The sequence below is a fragment of the Trichosurus vulpecula genome, chromosome 7, assembly GCF_011100635.1.
Source record: "Trichosurus vulpecula isolate mTriVul1 chromosome 7, mTriVul1.pri, whole genome shotgun sequence".
In the NCBI taxonomy this organism is placed as follows: domain Eukaryota; kingdom Metazoa; phylum Chordata; class Mammalia; order Diprotodontia; family Phalangeridae; genus Trichosurus; species Trichosurus vulpecula.
The window spans coordinates 32,211,282-32,230,615 of NC_050579.1; the positions used below are offsets into that span (position 1 = coordinate 32,211,282).

At 40.3% G+C, this 19,334-nt stretch overlaps 1 protein-coding gene across 1 annotated transcript in view; it reads right to left on the bottom strand.

Moving 5' to 3' along the window:
* RPA1 (replication protein A1) overlaps positions 1 to 19,334 on the bottom strand; it is a 65,230-nt gene that overhangs the window by 32,834 nt on the left and 13,062 nt on the right. Inside the window, exons 6-12 of the mRNA XM_036766949.1 lie at positions 7,668 to 7,766; positions 5,101 to 5,230; positions 3,619 to 3,721; positions 1,923 to 1,991; positions 1,573 to 1,765; positions 1,245 to 1,384; positions 714 to 862 (exon numbers count right to left, since the gene is read on the bottom strand). Coding sequence (XP_036622844.1) covers positions 714 to 862; positions 1,245 to 1,384; positions 1,573 to 1,765; positions 1,923 to 1,991; positions 3,619 to 3,721; positions 5,101 to 5,230; positions 7,668 to 7,766 — 883 coding nt within the window. The remainder of the gene's footprint in view (positions 1 to 713; positions 863 to 1,244; positions 1,385 to 1,572; positions 1,766 to 1,922; positions 1,992 to 3,618; positions 3,722 to 5,100; positions 5,231 to 7,667; positions 7,767 to 19,334) is intronic.

Sequence of the window (19,334 nt, forward strand, 5' to 3'; positions counted from 1 at the left end):
ATGGAAGTCATGCACTTCTCTCCAACTACAGCCACATAATTTAAGCTAAAGCTAGTTAAAATGTTTTCTTTCACCAAACCAATTCTCACAAATCATGTTCAACTGAAGTGTTCTTTTAATGCAGAATTCTAACTTTCTGAAAAAGAAGATATATTGTAGAGACCTTAGCAGGCTTTCCTCCTCCCCAGAGTGCCTTGGGAACGTCAATGGCCTGCTGACAAAAGCCCATTGTTCTCACTGTACTTTATCACACAGTCCAGTGAAAAAAACAAAGAAGAAGATGTACTCCAACACCAAATATTTCAAGGAGTCAGAAAGCATTCCCCTCCCCCACACCAATGAAAACCTTAAGAGACCCATAACACGGATCAAATCTCAGGAAGAAAAATGTTCTCTCCACTAAAGCTCCTCAAAGCAGAATTGCTAAAGTCTAACTGTGCCTGCTTTGGGAGGATCTGGGTCAGCTGGCAATGCTTTCACTTTAATTGCCTCCCTCTGTCTCTTCAAGGTTTGTCATGGGATTACAGGTTTGTCAGTTTAAGAAGCTGAAAGCCGTCCTCTCAGAAGGCATAATGCCTCCCAGAAATAGAGAAACAAGCCCCACCTGCCTAGCTGACAGGTCACAGGCCTGATACAAGAACGACAAGGAGAACCCAGTTCCCTACCAGGAGAGGGATAAGGGGCCCTTTTTGTTTGTCCCCACAAAAACCTACCATCCACGTAGCTTAAAGGCCTCTGGAATATCAGGGTTCACAAGGAATGTGCTTGAAGATAGCACAGAGAGGCTCCGCCCACCAAAATCAGAGACTCGAGCTCCTTTGATAGCTAAGACAGGCTGTCGGGAACCATCGAATCTGTCAGCCTGCAATAACCAACAAAGTCACACACACAGAATTATTAGGGCTTTAGGGGCACACTCAGTACTTACACAAAAAGACTTATTGCCCAGCCACACCTCAAGTGCTTTATGCACATTTTTCAGGCCACACCGTAAGACCACCCACTACATAGACCCTCTCAGAATCGTTACAGGCTCAAGATCACCCCAGGAACCATGAGCTAAAGCTTTAAAGAGCAATACATTTTCATAGAAAATGATCAAAATGAGGATTTCTGATTCCTAAGACAATTCCCCATTCTACACACAGACACCAACATCTACAAACCAAGAGTTTTGGGGGATTTTTTTTCTTAAATCACGTCCCATATGATGCCTCTGTTGAGACTCCTGAGCAGTGACTTACCTCTTCTCCCCACAGAGTTGTTGTCACCACCCTCCCTGACATGTCCATCAAATGGATATTCCTCTTAGAAACTTCTCTGTTGGAAGACTTCACAACGACTTTGCTGGCATCTTCATAGCTCTTACAGACTCCAATTATGTCTGAAACAGAGGCCCCATATTTTAGTGAGGGATGCTTACAGATCCCAGCTGGAAAATATCACTCCCAGAGATGAAATCTAAAGGACCCCAGCCTTGCATCACCCTGCCTTCTTCACACATCTGCATAATTAAGCCAGTGACTGCCCAGTATTCACAGCTTTTTTTTTTTTTAAACCACATGCGCTTACCTACAAGTGAGTCTTTAGCCTTGTTCTCCAGGTCACTAATCACTGTGAAGTCGAACTGAACTGTAGGTAAGTGATGAGCATCTTCACAGAGCACAACAGAGGTCTCATTATTGAAGGTCATTTCATAGTCATTCTTAACAGCTGTGAATTGCTTATTAGCAATCTTCAGAGTGCCTTTGGAGAAGAAATACACCTACAAAGAGATGGCAAGCCACAAGATCTCAAACCATGGGTGTGAATAACTAGAACAATCATCAAGATTTCTATCTCCTCATGCTCATTCCACCATTCAACTAATCTCTAGGCAAATGAGCAACTGTGAGTTGATACTTCTAGTTCCAAGACTATACCTTATTCACATCAATGAGGGGAAAGAACTTGTCTACTTGATCGTTGAAAGCAGTGGCTCTGATCTCACCCTGCGAGAAAGTACAAGAAGCAGTTAGTTCCATGGAAAGTCTTACCAGACCAGCTGTCACAACAGCCATGGACTTCACTAATGGGCACCAAGAAACATCCAAATATATGGAAATTCAGTCCCAAGTTACCCAAGTAGGGTAAAACTCCCTAACAATTACAGCTGTGGAAAAGTAGAATGGGCAGTCCCAGAAGGCTACCCCCTCCCTCCAGAACTCTCCAAGTACAAGGTCCAGAACCCTTAATGAGTGTTATGGAAAGGATGTGCGTTTAGACATGGATAGAGTCAATGGAGCACAAGTGGCTTCTAATGTTGATATTCTGGGATCCTGCACAATTTGCAGGTTCTCTGTTATCCAACTACTTGATTCCATTTCCAAGCCTTACTAATTGGGGTTAGGAACAACAAAAAATAAAAACTCAACCAAGCTTCATATTTCAATACACAAAAAAGAAACTGAGCTCTGAGCAGAAATAATTCAAACTGGTCCAATGTTCCCCACCCTTTGCTCCCATGTAAAACTGTTAGGAAACTAGAGATTCACCAGTTTTGCTGCAAATCAAGCTTATTTACTTCTTAAATCAAGTACTGCATGTTATCTGCCAAATATGTCGTTGACAACTCATTCTTAAATACAAAGCAACTAATGCCAGATCAATAAACTGATTTTCAAAGTTGCTAGTACCTTAGTTTTTATTTTCACTATCAGTTAAAATGCTACTGATAGGTCAAAAATGGAAATAAATGGCTGAAACATACCACAAAGATAGATTAGAAACACACAAATTCAGAGCTGAGAAGGACCTAAGCACTCATCTATTCAATTCCCTCAATTATTCACTTAAAGAGCCAAAGGGGAAAACTTCAGTGACTCGCCTTAGGTATACACATGTTGTGAGCTCTGAGAGGTCAGAGGTGACATACTGCTTAATGACTGGCACATAGTCCTTAAGTGGTTCTGGTAGAGCCAGGATTAGAATGCAGGTCTCTGGACTCCTAGGCCAAAGCCCTCTCTACTGCCCTACACTGCCTCAACGGCTAAAGAGCCACTGTTGGCTTGTCACAAGACTTAAGTTCTGGTCCTGTTTCTGACAGGAATCTTTGCTCCTGCCCCAAACTATTCTAGAATTTCTTCTCACTCCACCAACCCACCCAATCATTTGGTTTGGCTAAATCCTATGAAAGGCCATAGTCAGAGGCCATTCCCCTGAAGTCCTTTAACTAACAAGATGGCTGTTTCATGAACTAAGGGACCCTGTGTGCAGCCCCAAGCCCTGCAGCACTCCACTGATCTACCAAGCAGAGATCAGCATCCCAGTGTTGCCACTTTGCTTGCCAAGAGCCAGACAATGCTTCTCGTTCTTTCTGCCCAAGAGACCATTCATGCATTCAGAAGTCTAGCTCCAACAATTCTAAATGCTCTCATTTAAGACTAAGCTACAAAGTCTTCCTTATGACTCTCAACCCCAGAGAGTCAACACACCACAGTTGGGGTCAAAAGAACTCTGCCTATCATGTTTCCTTTGGCCTCTTCTGGCTTTCCAGTGGACAGATAGGCAGGGAAAAGAGGCTTCTGTTGTTCAAGGGATCGGTGGCTCCCATTTCCCCAAGTGACAGACACAACTTACACTTTCATCAACCATTTCTATAGAGAAAAGCTTTCCTTCCCCTCGGGAGTTGCTCCAGGTGCGAATCTGACTTTTATTTGTAACACGAGCACAAATAGTCCACCTGGGAAATAAATACGTATCAAATGTTTAGAGAATCCTATTCAAAGAAAACATGGCATCTTCTCCCCAACCCACAATGGCCTCCCTGGCCCAGGCCATCTCTGTCCATTAGGCAGGCATTTTGATCAAAAGAGAATATACAAGGCTGTCAGTTTACGGAAAAAGCAAAAAACAAAGTAGACAAGATGATAAAATGTTAACTTATGCTCTCAAAGAAGGAGATGTATAATCCATCTTCCTCTCCAAAAATAAACCAAGGCAGCAACAGATCCTTAATAAAAGGCCCTAAGCTAAAAAATCCAATCAATCAACATTTGTAGTTTATCAACTCTCTTTAATTCTGTGAACTATTACAAATTATGTCAAATTCATGTCCTGCTTCCAATGTAAGGAGAAGGAAACACAAACTTATGGTCTATGGAATCAGTCACACACACATAACAATACACCCAAAGGATCTCATGAGGACAGATCCAATTTTTAGATTTGTTCCCACTCTTCTAAACAGGATCTTTACAACAATGATGACAACAATCAAGATGATAAAATTTATATGGTGCTTTAAAGTTTACAAAGCACTATACCAACATCTCATGTTATTTTGAGGGAAGAAGCTAACATGCAAGGAAGGCCTCTTACAATCCCTCATACACTTTCCTTCCTCAAACGGAGCTGTAAAGTATTATACCTAAAACAGCTTTGAGAAGAAAGGTATTCTTTTTAAATTGCCCAGGTTAATCTGATTTAACGGATTAATCTAGATTAACAAGACCGCACTGCAGTCTGCAACATACAGACAACTTTAACCAAGATCATCATCATTATCTATTTTGAGGATGACAATCTCCTGCTGATGATGGGTATCCAGAAGCACAGCATTGTCAATGGACATCAATGTTCACTGCTGGTGCTGTACTGCTCTGAATATAGGCTGTACTTTCTACCCATTGTGGCTTATATAATATCCAAATTTATTCATAATCAGATTTACTTTCCAGTGTGTAATACAAAATAGATTTCTCTTCTCTTTCAAAAAGACTTCATTTAGGAATAGGGCATATATAGGGAGGGGGCTTAAATTTAGAACATGTAATTCTTTCAATTACTACAAGATGATTTGTTTTAAAGGATTAGTATTTTTCAGTATAATAATCTCCATTACTTGCTTGCTTATGAAGTTTACACATCTCTTCTTTTTTACAATCTTACTGACTTGGGGGATTTTTTTAAAAAGCTGACAGATTATTCAAAAGATAAGAAATTAAATCCAATAACAAAATCTCCACAAACATCTGGTATCCCTACAGTTGGCACACAAGTTAGAAACCACTTCCAATTATAAGGAAAGACATCTTGAACTTGGCAGGTCTCACAACTCACTTGGACTGGTATGGATTCAGGCTGGCGATAGGCACGACTTTCAACTGGGATCCTCCAGGAGTGCTCGGATTAGTGCTTCCAACTTTACCAAATGTCTTTGAAACACCATAGCTCTTAGTTGTCACGGAACCTTTAAAATATACACAAACACCAAAAAGTCTTCATACTATTTAACCTGTATTACATTTGTATTTATGGTCAGCTCCATGATGAGAATTATATAAAATAGTAGGAAATATATTCAGGTTACTTCTCATTTCTATCCATACAATAATGGCTGAGAGTTGCAGAGGGAGGTATGGAAAAGTAGTCTCTGGGAAAAGTATAGTAGGGGCTGCAGAAGTAGTGTCATTAGGCTCTAACCTTTCCAGTCCCACTCCTTAAACTTTACTTGGGAGTACTGGCCACACATAAGATCACAGAGAAGCAAATACAACCTTTTTAATGGTCACAATATGATATTGGGGCAGCAGTAACAGGTGCTTGTGGACCTGGGGAGACAGGGGCTGTCACTCAGATAAATGAGTTACTATCTGACAAAAGTGTTGTTTTGTCACAAAAAAAATTCTAGGATCTTATTGTCTTATAGACACTAAGAAAGACTATGGCATGAAGTCAACGGTGTGAAGCAGGCCTTGGGTACAGAACGCCTAGTTGGAAGAAGAGCAGCTCTGACTCCACCCAGCCCAGGCCACATTCTATGCTCCCTGGAGAGAGCACAGCAGTAACTAATGTTCCTTAGCAGCTGAGGCTCTTCTCTCACATATATTCAGTTTCTGTGAAGACTGGAACTACACATTTAAAGAATAGCCTCAGAAAAGACGTCAGCTTAAAAAAAAAATGGAACCCTATCACTTACTAAGCAAGTATCTATTGAACACTGGTCTGGATATCTGAGGTACAAAGTAAGGAAAGAACATGGTACCTGACTTCAAGAGAGTTTTTATTCTACTAGGATGGCCAAGAGACATAAGCGTGGCACCAAGAGCAGTAATTCTCAACAAGGCTGGCCCATAACACCCTCTTCAAGGAACATCTGCTGCCAACACAAAGCATGCGTCCAGGCCTTCTTGTTCCACTACCCAGCTAATGCGGGTTTAGGGTACAGAACTAATTTTAAGATTAACTGAAGACAATCATGGACATATAAGTAGGTTGCAGTATGTGACCAATGATAATGACTTAACACAAGAAAAGGTATAAAAGGCATTTTATTGTGTACGTATATGATGGAAACAGGAAGTGGGGTAGTCACATCAAGAATAGAAGATAACAGATGGACAGCACAAGATACTGTCCTCCTGAAATACTGAAAGAACAAGAGAACAAACAGTATCAAGTTGGCTAAATACTCTATGGGAGACTTAGGAAATAACACGGACAAGAATTACATAGGATAAGAAGCTATGAAGGGGTTACAATGTGTCAGTGACATGATTACACACACTGATGAAATCTTCTATCCAAAGTATCAAAGATATTGGGAAGGTATGTTTGAGGGAAAAGCACATGCGACAGTCTAAGTGGAATGGAAATGACTTCTGGCCTATCCTTGTTTTGATGCCCCACAACGCTGCAGCCATTCGGCAGCACAAATATTTGGGAGGTGATTCTGCAGTTAGGCAATAATCACACAAACAACGAGAGGATCACAAAAGTGGTAAGAGGAGTTAACCAGTTAAAGTCCTGGAAGCTGACTTTCCAGGAGCGCAGGAACAGAGTTCCACAGAAGCATTCTGATCACCAAATGCACCTAATGGCAATGGCAATGCGTCATGCATATCCTGAAAATGTCAAGGTTATAATTTTGTTCCTCTCAGAACGTTAGCACTGAAAAACAGAAAACAACAACTCTTAAGAAAGATATAGGGGTAGAGGAGGTGGAGACAATAATTTCTGGTGAAGCAGTGACAGAAAAAAAAGTTACACCTAAAAATAAACCCAACCAAATTCTACAAATCATGGACTCCAATTTGGAGGTTCCTCAAGTAAAGGCCAAAAAAAGCAAACAAAATGATTCAATTAAAGTGTCCCTGGATCTTCTATAGAGAAAACCAGAAGAAGACAATATTGTTTTCTAATAAAACTGAAAAACGGAGACTCATGACCAATATAAATGATATGGTTCTTGAAGCAAAAGATAAAAACCCAAGAGAGACTAAAATGGAAAACAGAGAAACTAAATTTAATGAAGCAGATGGTAGAGAACTAGCTAAAAGATAAGAATTTTAAAAGGTATGCAAATGAACAGAAAAGTAAGAGGATAGAAAATCCAAGGATGTGTGAGAAGCTCTGAGGTAAACTCTGAACTTCTAGGAGCACTACACATCAGTACACTGATGAGTAAATACATCACTTAAAATGACGGATGACTAAGTTCACTTTAAAGGTCTTGATCGTTAATGTTTTTTCCAGCATGCACTTTACAATTAGAATCTGAATTATTTTAAAATCTTCCAAGAAAAGTGTCCTTCAGCCTCTTTTTGCCCCAGACTCAATAGCAAGCACCATGCAAAAGCTTCATAGTCACAAGGCACATATATAGCTCAGCCGGGGGCAGGACTTACCCAGCCCTGAACTCCCATTCTGCTGCTGGGGCTTGGTGGCTACCGGATTAGCAGCTGGCCCTGGCCCTGGCGCTGGTGCTGCTTGCTGCTGCCCTTGTCCTAAGGATGAAAAGGGAAAAGGCAATTCAGTAGAGAGAACTGGAGTTAAAAGTTACTTAAATCGTCATGAGTAAGTGAGAAATTTAAAAAGTCTTGATTTCACAAGATGTTTCTGGGCCTGAATTCACACTGGGACATTCAAATGTGTGCAGTGAATTTGCCAAGGCAGAAGGGGGTGGGGAGAGATGCAACTTTATGTCTTTATTACAAAAAGAAGCAAGGTTGTCTCCATTGACCTTTCACCTTCTCACAATTGATAGCTTTCAGTTTTAATAGGGTTCTTCCCTAAAGCCTACTCCTTTCTCCTGCATGAACTTGCAGTAAAGTCACCGGGCTGAATCTGTGACATTACCGCTATTTCCATAGCAACAAATCGATGTCATCAACAGAAGTGAGTGTTCACTGCAGGCTTTAGCAGAAGAAAAAGCTGGGTGGAAGGAGAGAATCCTGAAAGCATCTCAATTGTCTCTGAAGTGCTCCAACTTCAAAGGGAACGGCTCCATTCGGTAAGGCTTCTCTTTCCCTTTCCTCCAAACAAAGCAACCTTATTTTGCAACAGACAGTTGATGGAAAATAAGAGCTGAAAGAGTCGTCGGTAAGCATGAAGCACTAGTGAACTGTCTCAGCAGGGAGAGCCGAGGACAGGGTTCAGAAGCAGGGGTGTCAAGGAAATAGCAAGATTCCTAGGAGTCGGAGGTTAAAGGAGTAAGGCACTCAAGAAGAAAATAAGAAATGACTTTCTAACAATACAAAAGCACTTACTTCTCTCTCATCACTTAGACTAATTTTTATAAAGTACAAAGTTAAAAGTAGAAAAATACAATTTAAATAATAATTTTAAAAGCCCCAATTTGATTTTGGGAATTTAACTGTGATTGAGCATTAAATATGGCAGTTAATCCAATCTAGCTTTTTTCAACTAGAAAGCACAGTGAGGCTCAGAGCACTCCTTAGGGTACTAAGGCAACTGCAATATGGAATGATGCTGGGGAAATGCTTGCTTTCTGCAGCTTGGGCCCCCTTCCCCATCACTGGCTGTTCCAACTGGGGAGCTAAGGTCCTGATCCCATTTTCTGGGGCTAGGTAGCACGGTGGATAGAGTGCCTGGACTAGAGTCGAGAAGACCTAAGTCCAAATCCAGCCTCAGACACTTACAAGATGTGTGACCCTGGGCAAATCACTTAACTGCTTGCCTCAGTTTCCTCATCTGCAAAATAAGCTAGAGAAGGAAATGGCAAACCACTCTAGTATCTTTACCAAGAAAACTCCAAATAGGGTCACAAAGAATCGGACATTCAACAACACCCCAAAGAGAGACATCATACACCAAGGCTCTCCTAGCCTCCTCTCCTGCCACAGTCAACCAAGAAGAGCTAACCATCAAGATGAAATAATTGAACAAAAAATGGACAAGTTTAAAAAACAATGATCCTCACCCCTAACTGCTCTCTTGTTGCTTTGTTTTGGGGGGAAGCGATGGTTCAGAACTGTGATTTCATTTGGAGAACACCCTCTACCAAAGTAGACCACCAGCTCTTCTTTAGAGTTAACTGAGGCACCAAGAGGCTTAGCATGGCACAACCACCACATCTGTGTCAGAAGACAGACTTGAGCCCAGGTCTTCCCAATTCCAAGGCCAGCGCTCTATCAACCACATCCCCTGCTACTTCTCCCTCATTCTTAACATTTACCCACTCAGAGGTCAACGAAGTCCCACATTACATGGCCTTTGCCAAAGGAATTTCACAATAATGGAACCGATGCATCAGAACCAAACCCCATTTTCATGTCACGTTACAATGGAGAGTTCTTTCAGCAGACTATTTAAAATAACATTGCTTCCACAAAGACCCAATATCCCTACAAAACTGCTTTTGATATTTTTGTAAAATTAACTGACATATACAAGATGTGCATTTATACAAACTAGACACTTGTTTACATATACATTTATATCAATAAGCATATATATGTATATATATGTGTGTTTTTATTGATAGTCTTAATGTCATTATTAAGAACGGCAATCTCATATTTAAAGATTCCCTTCATTCTTCTGGGCATCTCAAATCCACAAGGTATTTGTAAAGCATGACTGCATTTCTGTGATGGCATATCATGAAAAACATCTATAACATGACCCAGTTCATAAGATATACCAAGTGAAATTTTTTTTGAAAAACATCTCATTTAAAAACTCTGGTGTCTCACAATGACTATGTTCACCTCTCCTGCGAACCCAGTTGGAAGTCCCTTGTCAAATGCAATCTTAATTTCCGATTCTCTCAGGTAATAAACTAAATTGGTTAAACTGGTTTAGAAAACCAAAGCAGGCTCACAGATTCTCTGGCATTAAAGCATACTCTCCCTGAGTCAATTTTTAAAAAAACACAATTTAGACTTATTTTCCCTTAAAAAAATCACCATCATAGTCTCAGCAACATGCCACATTCTTTTGGTTCTAGAGTCAGACCTAAAAGCACCAATCACGACACTAGAAGGAGTCCTTCAAAATCAGCTTGTCCAAATCCCTCATTTCAGAGGGGGAAATTTGAGGGATGCAGACGTCACCTGCCCAAGATCAACAAGTGACGACGGCCAAGCTGAGATACTATTAAGACCTAGATCTTACATCTTGCAGCCTGGTACTCTTTTAAACATGATATGGGGTGTCCCAAAAGTCTTAGTACGATGTTAAGCTTTAATGGCGAACAACTACACTAAGACTTTTGGGACACCCTGTACTAACACTGGAGCATGATGCCATTCTTAGGATCATGACACAGTTCCGGGTTACAGTGAGGGCTTTCAATAACAACACATGGAACTAAGAATTAACCCAAGTTAAAATGTACTTTGTGCCACTGGATATCAGGTAGAGGTATAACAAGTAATCACTGTAGTTCTGTAGTATGTATAACATTTTAAAAATTCTGCCAGGAAAGAAACTCATTCCAACACACACTTATTTGAACACACATGCACACAGAGGCATGCAAACAGAAGATTCAGCCTCAACTGTTTTAAAATTTACTGATAACTTAAAACTAACAGAACCCAACTAGAAAAAAAAACATTTGATCAATTTTCTTTGTATTTCAGTATGATCTAAACAATGAATCATATTCCTATCAACACAGCTAAGTACTGTATAAGGCAGATTAATTACAAGCAGTAACAATTATATTTAATTTGCTCAAGATAATGTAGCAAGTTTGATTACATATACACATGCAAACAGGCAGTGTTAAACATAGGAGCCTCAAAATCCAATAATCGTCAAATCCAATAATCGTCCGGTGTCTACAGTATATGAAACATGAATCTGTACCCTTGTGCATTAAAGCTTTATTACTGACATTTTGAAAACTCAATAAAAATTACTTTATTTAAACTGGAAAAAATGACAGCATAATGGGATTAAACGAAAACACTTCAATCTACTTTTCAGTATTCCTCTGTCCACTTCCTGGATTGAACTAAATTATGGAGATGCTCTAAAGTTTCCCCTACTCACTCATCCCACAGCCAACGTTTCTGCATTTTCAAAATACAAATAAACAATCATTACTGTGGAACACTACTGCAAAAGTGTAATTAAGCTATTTTCAAGTTCCAGTGGATGGCCCAAAGTGCTTTATTGATCTAGTTCCAGTGAATCTTCACCACGAATAATCCTGAACAGTAAGTGGCTTTTTGGGCCCCTACACATGTAAAACCTTCACTAGGAAGAAGAAAACACTGACTTAGGGTTTCCTGATTCTTGAAGCCACAGCAAGGAAAGCTAGTTTTCAAGAGCAGTACTATCAAGAAAGACCCACTCTTAACTCCTTTCACTCACCTCTCTCAAACATCCCAGTCATCACCGGGGGAAAAAAAAACCCAGAAAAAGCCACTCTGACATTCAAACCACCCAATAAATGGCTAGCATTTGTACAGCACTTAAAAGTTTGCGAAGTGCTTTACAAATATTATCTCATTTGTTCCCCACAACAATGCTGGAGAGAAGTGCTATTATCACCCTCATTTTACAAATGGGAACTTGAGACACACAGGTCATGTGACTTTCCCAGGGCCACAGAGCTAGTGTGGGAGGCCAGCTTTGACCTTAGATCTTTTTTCCCCCCTGTAATATATGCTTTTTTAAATTTCAAGTTTATTTATTCTGAGCATTCATTTTTTTTTAATTCTGAATTCTCTCCTTCCTCCCACCTTTCCCTTACCTACTGTAAAAGCAAGAAATGTGATATCAATTACATATGTGAAACCATAAAACATATTTCCATATTAGCCATGTTGCAAAAAAAAGCAAGAAAAATAAAGTGAAAAAATTAATCTTCAATCTGCATTCAGACTCCATCAGTTCTTTCTCTGCAGGCAAATAGCATCTTTCATCATAAGTGCTTTGGAATTGTCTTGAGAATAGCTAAATCATTACTAGTTGATCATCACATAATATTGCTGTCATTGTATACAATGCTGTCCTTGCTCTGTTCACTTTGCATCAGTTCACATAAGTCTTTCCAGGTTTTTCTAAAACCATCCTGCACACCATTTTTTGTAGCACGATAGTCTTTCATCACAATCATATAACATAACTTGTTCAGCCATTCCCCAACCGATGGGCATTCTCTCAATTTCCAATTCTTTACAGCCACAAAAAGAGCTCCTCTAAGTATTTTTGTACATAAAGGCTCTTTTTTCTTTTATCTCTTTGGAATATAGACCTAGTAGTGGCATTCTAGGTCAAAGAGTATGTAGTTTTATAGTATTAGGGGCAGAGTTCCAAATTGTTCTCCAGAATGGTTGGATCAGTTCACAACTTCACCAACCAGTGCATCAGTGTCAATTTCTCCACAACCTCTCACACATTTGTCATTTTCCTTTTTGTCATATTAGCCAATCTGATAAGTATGAGGTGGTACCTCAGAGTTGTATTAACTTGCATTTCTCTAATCAATAAGTGGTTTATAGCACTTTTCACACGACTATAGCTTTACTTCATCTGAAAACTGCCTGTTCATATCCTTTAACTATTTACCAATTGGGTAATGACTTGTATTCTTATAAATTTGATTCAATTCTCTATATAATTAAAAAATGAGACCTTTATCAGAGAAGCTTGCTATAATTTTTTTTCAGCTTTTTGCTTTCTTTCTAATCTTGGCTGCATTGGTTTTCTTTGTGCAAAACTTTTAAAATTTAATGTTTAAATTTAAACTATTCATTTTACTTCCTGTGATCTACTCTATCTTTTTTTCAGTCATAAATTCTTTTTTTAACCATAGATCTGACAGGCAAAATGTTCCATTCTCCTCTAATATCAACCTTTATGTCTAAATCACATACCCATTTTGACCTTTTCTTGTTCTATGGTGTGAAATGTTCATCTAGATCTAGTTTCTGCCAAACTGCTTCCCAGTTTTCCTGGCAGTTTTTGTCAAACAGTGATTTCTTGTCCCAAAATCTTAGATCTTTGAGTTTGTTAAACATTAGATCACTACGGTCATTTTCTACTGCGTATTGTGCACACAGTATTGTGCAATACACAGTAGAACATGACCACAGTGATCTAAGTTCCCAAAGTGGGTGACGCCACCCCTTGGAAGGAGTTGAATAAAAATAAGTGGGCAGCAGAAGCATAAGGAAAGAGAAGAAAAGTTTGAAAAATCATTAGTACATGTTTCATCTGTTGTGTAACAGAATTAAAGTCACAGTGATTACATATTATTTTCCAAATAAACACACAAAATGCTAGTTATAACTGATCAGTGCTCAAGTCTGCTGACAGGTCTTAACAAGCAAGTGTTGGCAGGCAGCAGGAATATGTGCATGTAATCACTACACTACAATACCATACAGGTACATTATGAAATACTGCATCATCAAAATTTCAATGCAGGGGAAAAACCCATAAATTTACAATAAATCATTAAATTTAAGATTCATCAGTATTTTAAAAATACTTTATATTTTTTGAAATGATGCAAATTTCAAAAAAAAAACCAAAAACCATTAAAGTGTTAAAGAAAGTAGATTTCCAGGGCGGTGTTGAGTAATTTTTTTTTTTTAAAAGGAGGCATTAGGCCAAATAAGTTTGGGAACCTCTGACATAATTCTTGGATTTGTCTTGGCAGATGGATTCCTAAGTATTTTATATTGTCTGCAGTTGACATCAGATCCTCTTGACTTCAGGTCCAAGACTGTGTCCACTGAGCTACCCAGCTAATGTAAACAGAAAAAAGAAGCAAGAACGTGGAGGAAAGGAATAGAAAAACCAGGATGATTTTCTCTCTTACTTTCCCAAGTGGCTCCAGGGAATTTACTGTCCCTAAAGTTTAGCTCATCCTTGGACTAAACTCCCACAGACTGGTATCAGTCATGACCAATATTACCAATGCAGGTATTTTAACAAGTTCTACAATCACAAAACAATTTGTGATCTTCCAGAGTATTCATTAGTCTAGAATTTTACAGAAACTCTATTTCTAAGTTATATTTCTCCACCAACAACTGATATTTTATGTTAATACTAATTAATTTTTTTAAATAAAAGCTTATATAAATTCAGTCTCAAAACACATTAAGATTCAAATATCATCACGGAACAGGATGACCTATGCCTAGTATAAATCATATCTGAGGTAATTTTTTCAGTGACTTTATAAATAAATGTCACAAGCCTATTAATAGGACAAATGGGATATTATTAGGGCATCTTTTAGTAACAGGGTCAATCCTTAATTGACGAAGAAAAAAAGCTATGACTTGCAAGATTCTAATCTGCTCACATGCAATAGAGCCCTAAAGCATGTTTCCATCTCACTTAATCCCTCTCAATAAATCAACCAACCAACTATTATTTATTAAGCAGCTACTATGGAACAGACATTGTGCTAAGCACTAGAGACAAGAGTGCAAAAATGAGACAGTCCCTGCCCTCAAGGAACATAAATTCTATCAAGGAAAAACATGCACGTAATCATACACAATACCTGATAAATGAAGGCAGCAAGAGGTGAGACACCCAAGCCAGGCCATCAGGGCCCTCCACAATTTGGCTTCAATATCATCTCCATAGATGGAATGGTCTGGTGTGCTATGGTCCATGGGGTCACAAAGAGTCATAAACAACTAAACGACTGAACAATTATCTCCCAACTTTTTGTTTTGTTTTGTTTTTTGTCTTTGGAAGGGAGGAAGGAAGGGCAATTGGGGTTAAGTGATTTCCCCAAGGTCACAGAGCTAGCAAGTGTGTCTGAGGCTGGATTTAAACTCAGGTCCTCCTGACTCCAGGGCGAGTGCTCTACCGACTAGGCCACCTAGCTGTTCTGTGTTCAAATATTATTAAATAAATTATCCAATTTTAACAGCCACAGTTTTTTTTACAGGGAGACAAATTTTCTTCCTTTGAATGAACTCAATCCTTTGGGAACTAGAAAAGATGAAAAGCTTAGCTTTCTCTTCCAGTTAATGAAAAAAAAAAAAAGAAAGATACTGACCAGGTAGGCGTATAAGCTTAAGTTTCTCATGCTGGGCTATCAGAAACTAATTTTTGTTTTATTTTTACCAAGTATAAGTAAATAGCTAAAATTTAAAATACAGAAATGCTTATATTGCAAATACTGCACAAATACACTCAAGAAAATATACAGTAATTCTGATGTTGCATTTCACTTACATGTATTATTTTACTAGTTATTGTCTTCCCAATGAAATACAGCAAAAAGCCTCTCAATAGCCATGCTAAACCTGTTACTGAAATTGTTCTACCTCCTAATTACTTCACAAGTGCAATATCCACTTCAATTAGCTTTGGTAAACAAAATAAAAAGAACTTAATTTTAAAATGTGATCAACCTAGGAGTGAGCCCTGGGGCAAAACTGACCTGGCTGCTGACTGGAGGCCAAACTCAGCATTCCACTCACCCACTACCACCTCCACCACCAGGCAGAAACTAGAGCCTTGCCCTCTGCCGGCCTCCATGTGGTTACTTTATGGCTGCTCTACGCTGGCTTCCAGGTTAAACCTCCCTCCCTGTCTCACAGTCTTCAGTGCTCACCAGTGTTCTCCTTATACTTGGGACTTTGACTTTCACCCACCTCCTAAATTCTCATGATCTGCACAGCTACTCCACTGAATGGACTCGAATCAGCACATGACCACCCACAAGTACTCTAGCTCTACTCTCCGTAATTCGGTCCTCTGACCATGGCCCCTTCTGGGCCTCACCCACTTTAGATCTATTCTCTGCCCTCACCACAACCTCTTCACGGCATCCATCCAGGCTCATTCTCATTCATTCTCTTCCCTTCAATATCTTAACCCAATACTTAACCAGTTCAACTTTATACTGCCTTAAACCCTTGCATTCCCTATATTTTCACCGTTTTGCTGCTCATTCCTTTCCAAATCCCAACCTTGGATTATTCCCATCATCTGCCTTCTCTGCTCCTACACACAGGCTGCTGAATGCAGATGGAGGAAGTCACACAACAATGATGACTAGGTCTACTAGAAATCTGTTAAGACATCTCAATGGGACCCTCACTTCTGTGTGCCAGTCCTTTACTCTTTCCTGACTGCCTCTACCCTATTTCCAAAGCTTCTCTCCTGTCATGCCGTCTCAGCAGAGGACCTTGACAAATACTCTAATGGAAGAAACTGAAGCTGCTTGTCACATGCTCCCTGTTCACTCTCCAAATCCCCCTGACCTCAGCCTCCCACACAGTCTTTGCCCCAACCCCAGAAGACAAGGCAGCCCACCCCCCTCCACTTGGACTCTTGATCCCACTTCCTCTTCTCCCCCTGGGGTAATTTACCTTATTTCCCCATGTATAGGACACACCCTTTTCCGAAAAATACGGCATCTAAAAACTCTCAACCGAAACTACACTCGACGGTGACCACTGTCCTATTATTAGCCAAATCTGATGGCCTTTCCTCAGAGCTTCTCTCTTGACCTGTCTATAACACATAACACTGCTGACCTTCCCGCCCTCCACCTTCTAGATAATGTCCTCTCTGGGTTTTAATGACACCATTTTCTCCTAGTTCTTTTATCTGTTTAACTAATGCTCAATCTCCTTGGCAGAATTCATCATCTTCTCCCACATTCTATACACAGGTGGGGGCAGCAAGGAGTCAAGAAGACCCAAGTTCAAACCTGACCTCAGGCACTTACTAGCCTTAGCAAGTCACGTCACCCTGTTTGCCTCAGTTTCCTCATCCATCAAATGATCTGGAGAAGGAAATGACAAACCACTCCAGTATCTCTGCCAAGAAAATCCCAAATGGGGCCACAAAGCATCAGACATGACAGGGGGCTGGGGGGGGGGACCTGAACATACAAAGGTGTGACCCAGTGTTCTTTCCAGAAATGTCTTGTCTCTCTAAATTCTTAACTCTGTGACCTCATCAGTTCCCATGGATTCAACTATCACCTCTATGCAGGCAACTCTGAGATTTGTCTACTCCCCATCCCTTCTGAACCCTTCTCCTACATATCACTGCCTATCAAACATCTCCAACTAGATGTCCCGTATTGTTGTTGTTCAGTTGTTTCCATTGTGTCCAACTCTCTGTGACCCCATCAGGGTTTTTCTTGGCAAAGATATTGGAGCGGTTTGCCATTTCCTTCTCCAGTTCATTTCACAGATGAGGGAAATGAGTGAAACAGGGTTAAGTGACTTGCCCAAGGTCACAAAGCTAGTAAGTTTCTTAAGCCAAATTTCTGCTCAGGGCTTCACAACTTAAAGTCTGTCATGCCACCTATCTGTCTTAGATGTCCCATAGGTACCTCCAATTCAGCATGTCCAAAACAAAACTCACAATCTTTCCCCTCAAAATTCTTTCATCTTCCTAATTTCCCTATTTCTGTAGAGGGTACTACCATTTTCCAGGCACCCAGATTTGAGTCCTGGGGGTCAGCTTCTATTTTTCTCTTTCCCTCTTTCTACTCCCATGGCTAACATTCCACTTCAGGTCCTCACTGCCTCTCTCTTGAATGACTGCCATTCTCCCCGAATCTCAGGCCTCCCCCCATGCCAATCCAAACTCCACACAGCTGACAAAATGGTACTTCTTAAGCACAGGTCTGACCATGTCTCACTCCGGCCCTAAAAGCTTCCAGGATAAAATATAAACTTGTCTGTTGGGTTCTAGCACTTTTCCGAGCCTGGATGCAGCCTTGCCTCCGAGTTCACTGCTCATCGCTCTCCATCATGCACTCCTCCACAGTCTAAACTGGCTGCTCCTTGCATCCTCCTTTGCCATTTCATTCTCTACCTCCACCCTTTACCCAAACTGTCCATCCCCCACGCCTAGAACACCTCTCACCTGCACGTCCCAGGATCCCTAGCTCACTTTAAAGCTCTAGCCTACTGCTACCTCTGACAGGAAGCCTCTCCTAGTCCTCCCACAAGCCTACAATGCTCCCCTCCAGAAGTGACTTTGTCTAGAAGGTCCATTTTATTTCCTACTCACATGCTCTTCTCCCCAACCCAACGGAACCTTGAGGGCAAGGGCAGTTTTATTTTCTCCTTTGTATCCCTAGCACCTAGCAGAGTGTTAGGCACACAGTAGATATTTGGTAAATACTGGTTAAATAGAACTGTTGAAAATAACCAAAATCATTTATTTTCAGATATGACCAAAAAAATCAAGTGGCCACCAAATCCTCTGGGCTCTGCTGGGACACACTGCCCAGAACGAGATCTCCTTAGCACGTCCGAGCTGTCTCCAAACCATGCTGCCAGAGTTCTGATCATCAGCCTCCCTCCTAAAACCTGGGCCTGTGCCCCTAGGACCACCCTGGGTTCTGAGAGGAGAGCTTTCACCTCACCTTGCTTTTTTTGTATTTGGATCCCCACCTCTAAGGCCAAGGCCCGGCATGGAGTAAGTGCTCGGTAAATGCTTTGTCATTCAAAATGCCATAAATATTCGAAAAAGAAATTGCAAGCACTGATTTAAACATTGATGATGACGTATATCAAACAAATTTATGTTAAGCAACAGTATACCTCTGTAGGAAAAAAGTCTTCCTGACACTCATTTCAATTTCGAATTGAATAAAATCCATCCTCTCATAGCACTTGCTTTATCCCTAATATTTGGTCTAGTCCCGTCTTCACTGCTTCTCTTCCCTCAGGTCGCTGGTTTCCATCTGAGCATCTTCTGATGCCACAGACTCCATACTCTCAGGATTTCTACGCCCAGAGCTCCAGTTTCTAGCAGTATTTTCCCAAGTGCCACAATGTTATACTATATATAAAATTGCTAAGAGGACTCTCCACGCATTTGAATATAATTTGCACATATTTACATAGATGTGTCATCAATTTTCAAACTAAAACTGGGTACCCTGAAGGTAACCATTCTTTCCTTTTTTTCCTTCTCTATTAATCTCTCAAGCCCTACTATAATGACCCAGATTCCTTACATGGCATGAAGGCACAATAGGGAAAAGGTCCAAAGTATTTCTGAGCAACATTTAGGTAGACTAAGTAAGTGCCTCTTAGCAAGAATTGAGAGACTTATGGGCATCAGACCTAGAGTCAAAGTCTTTG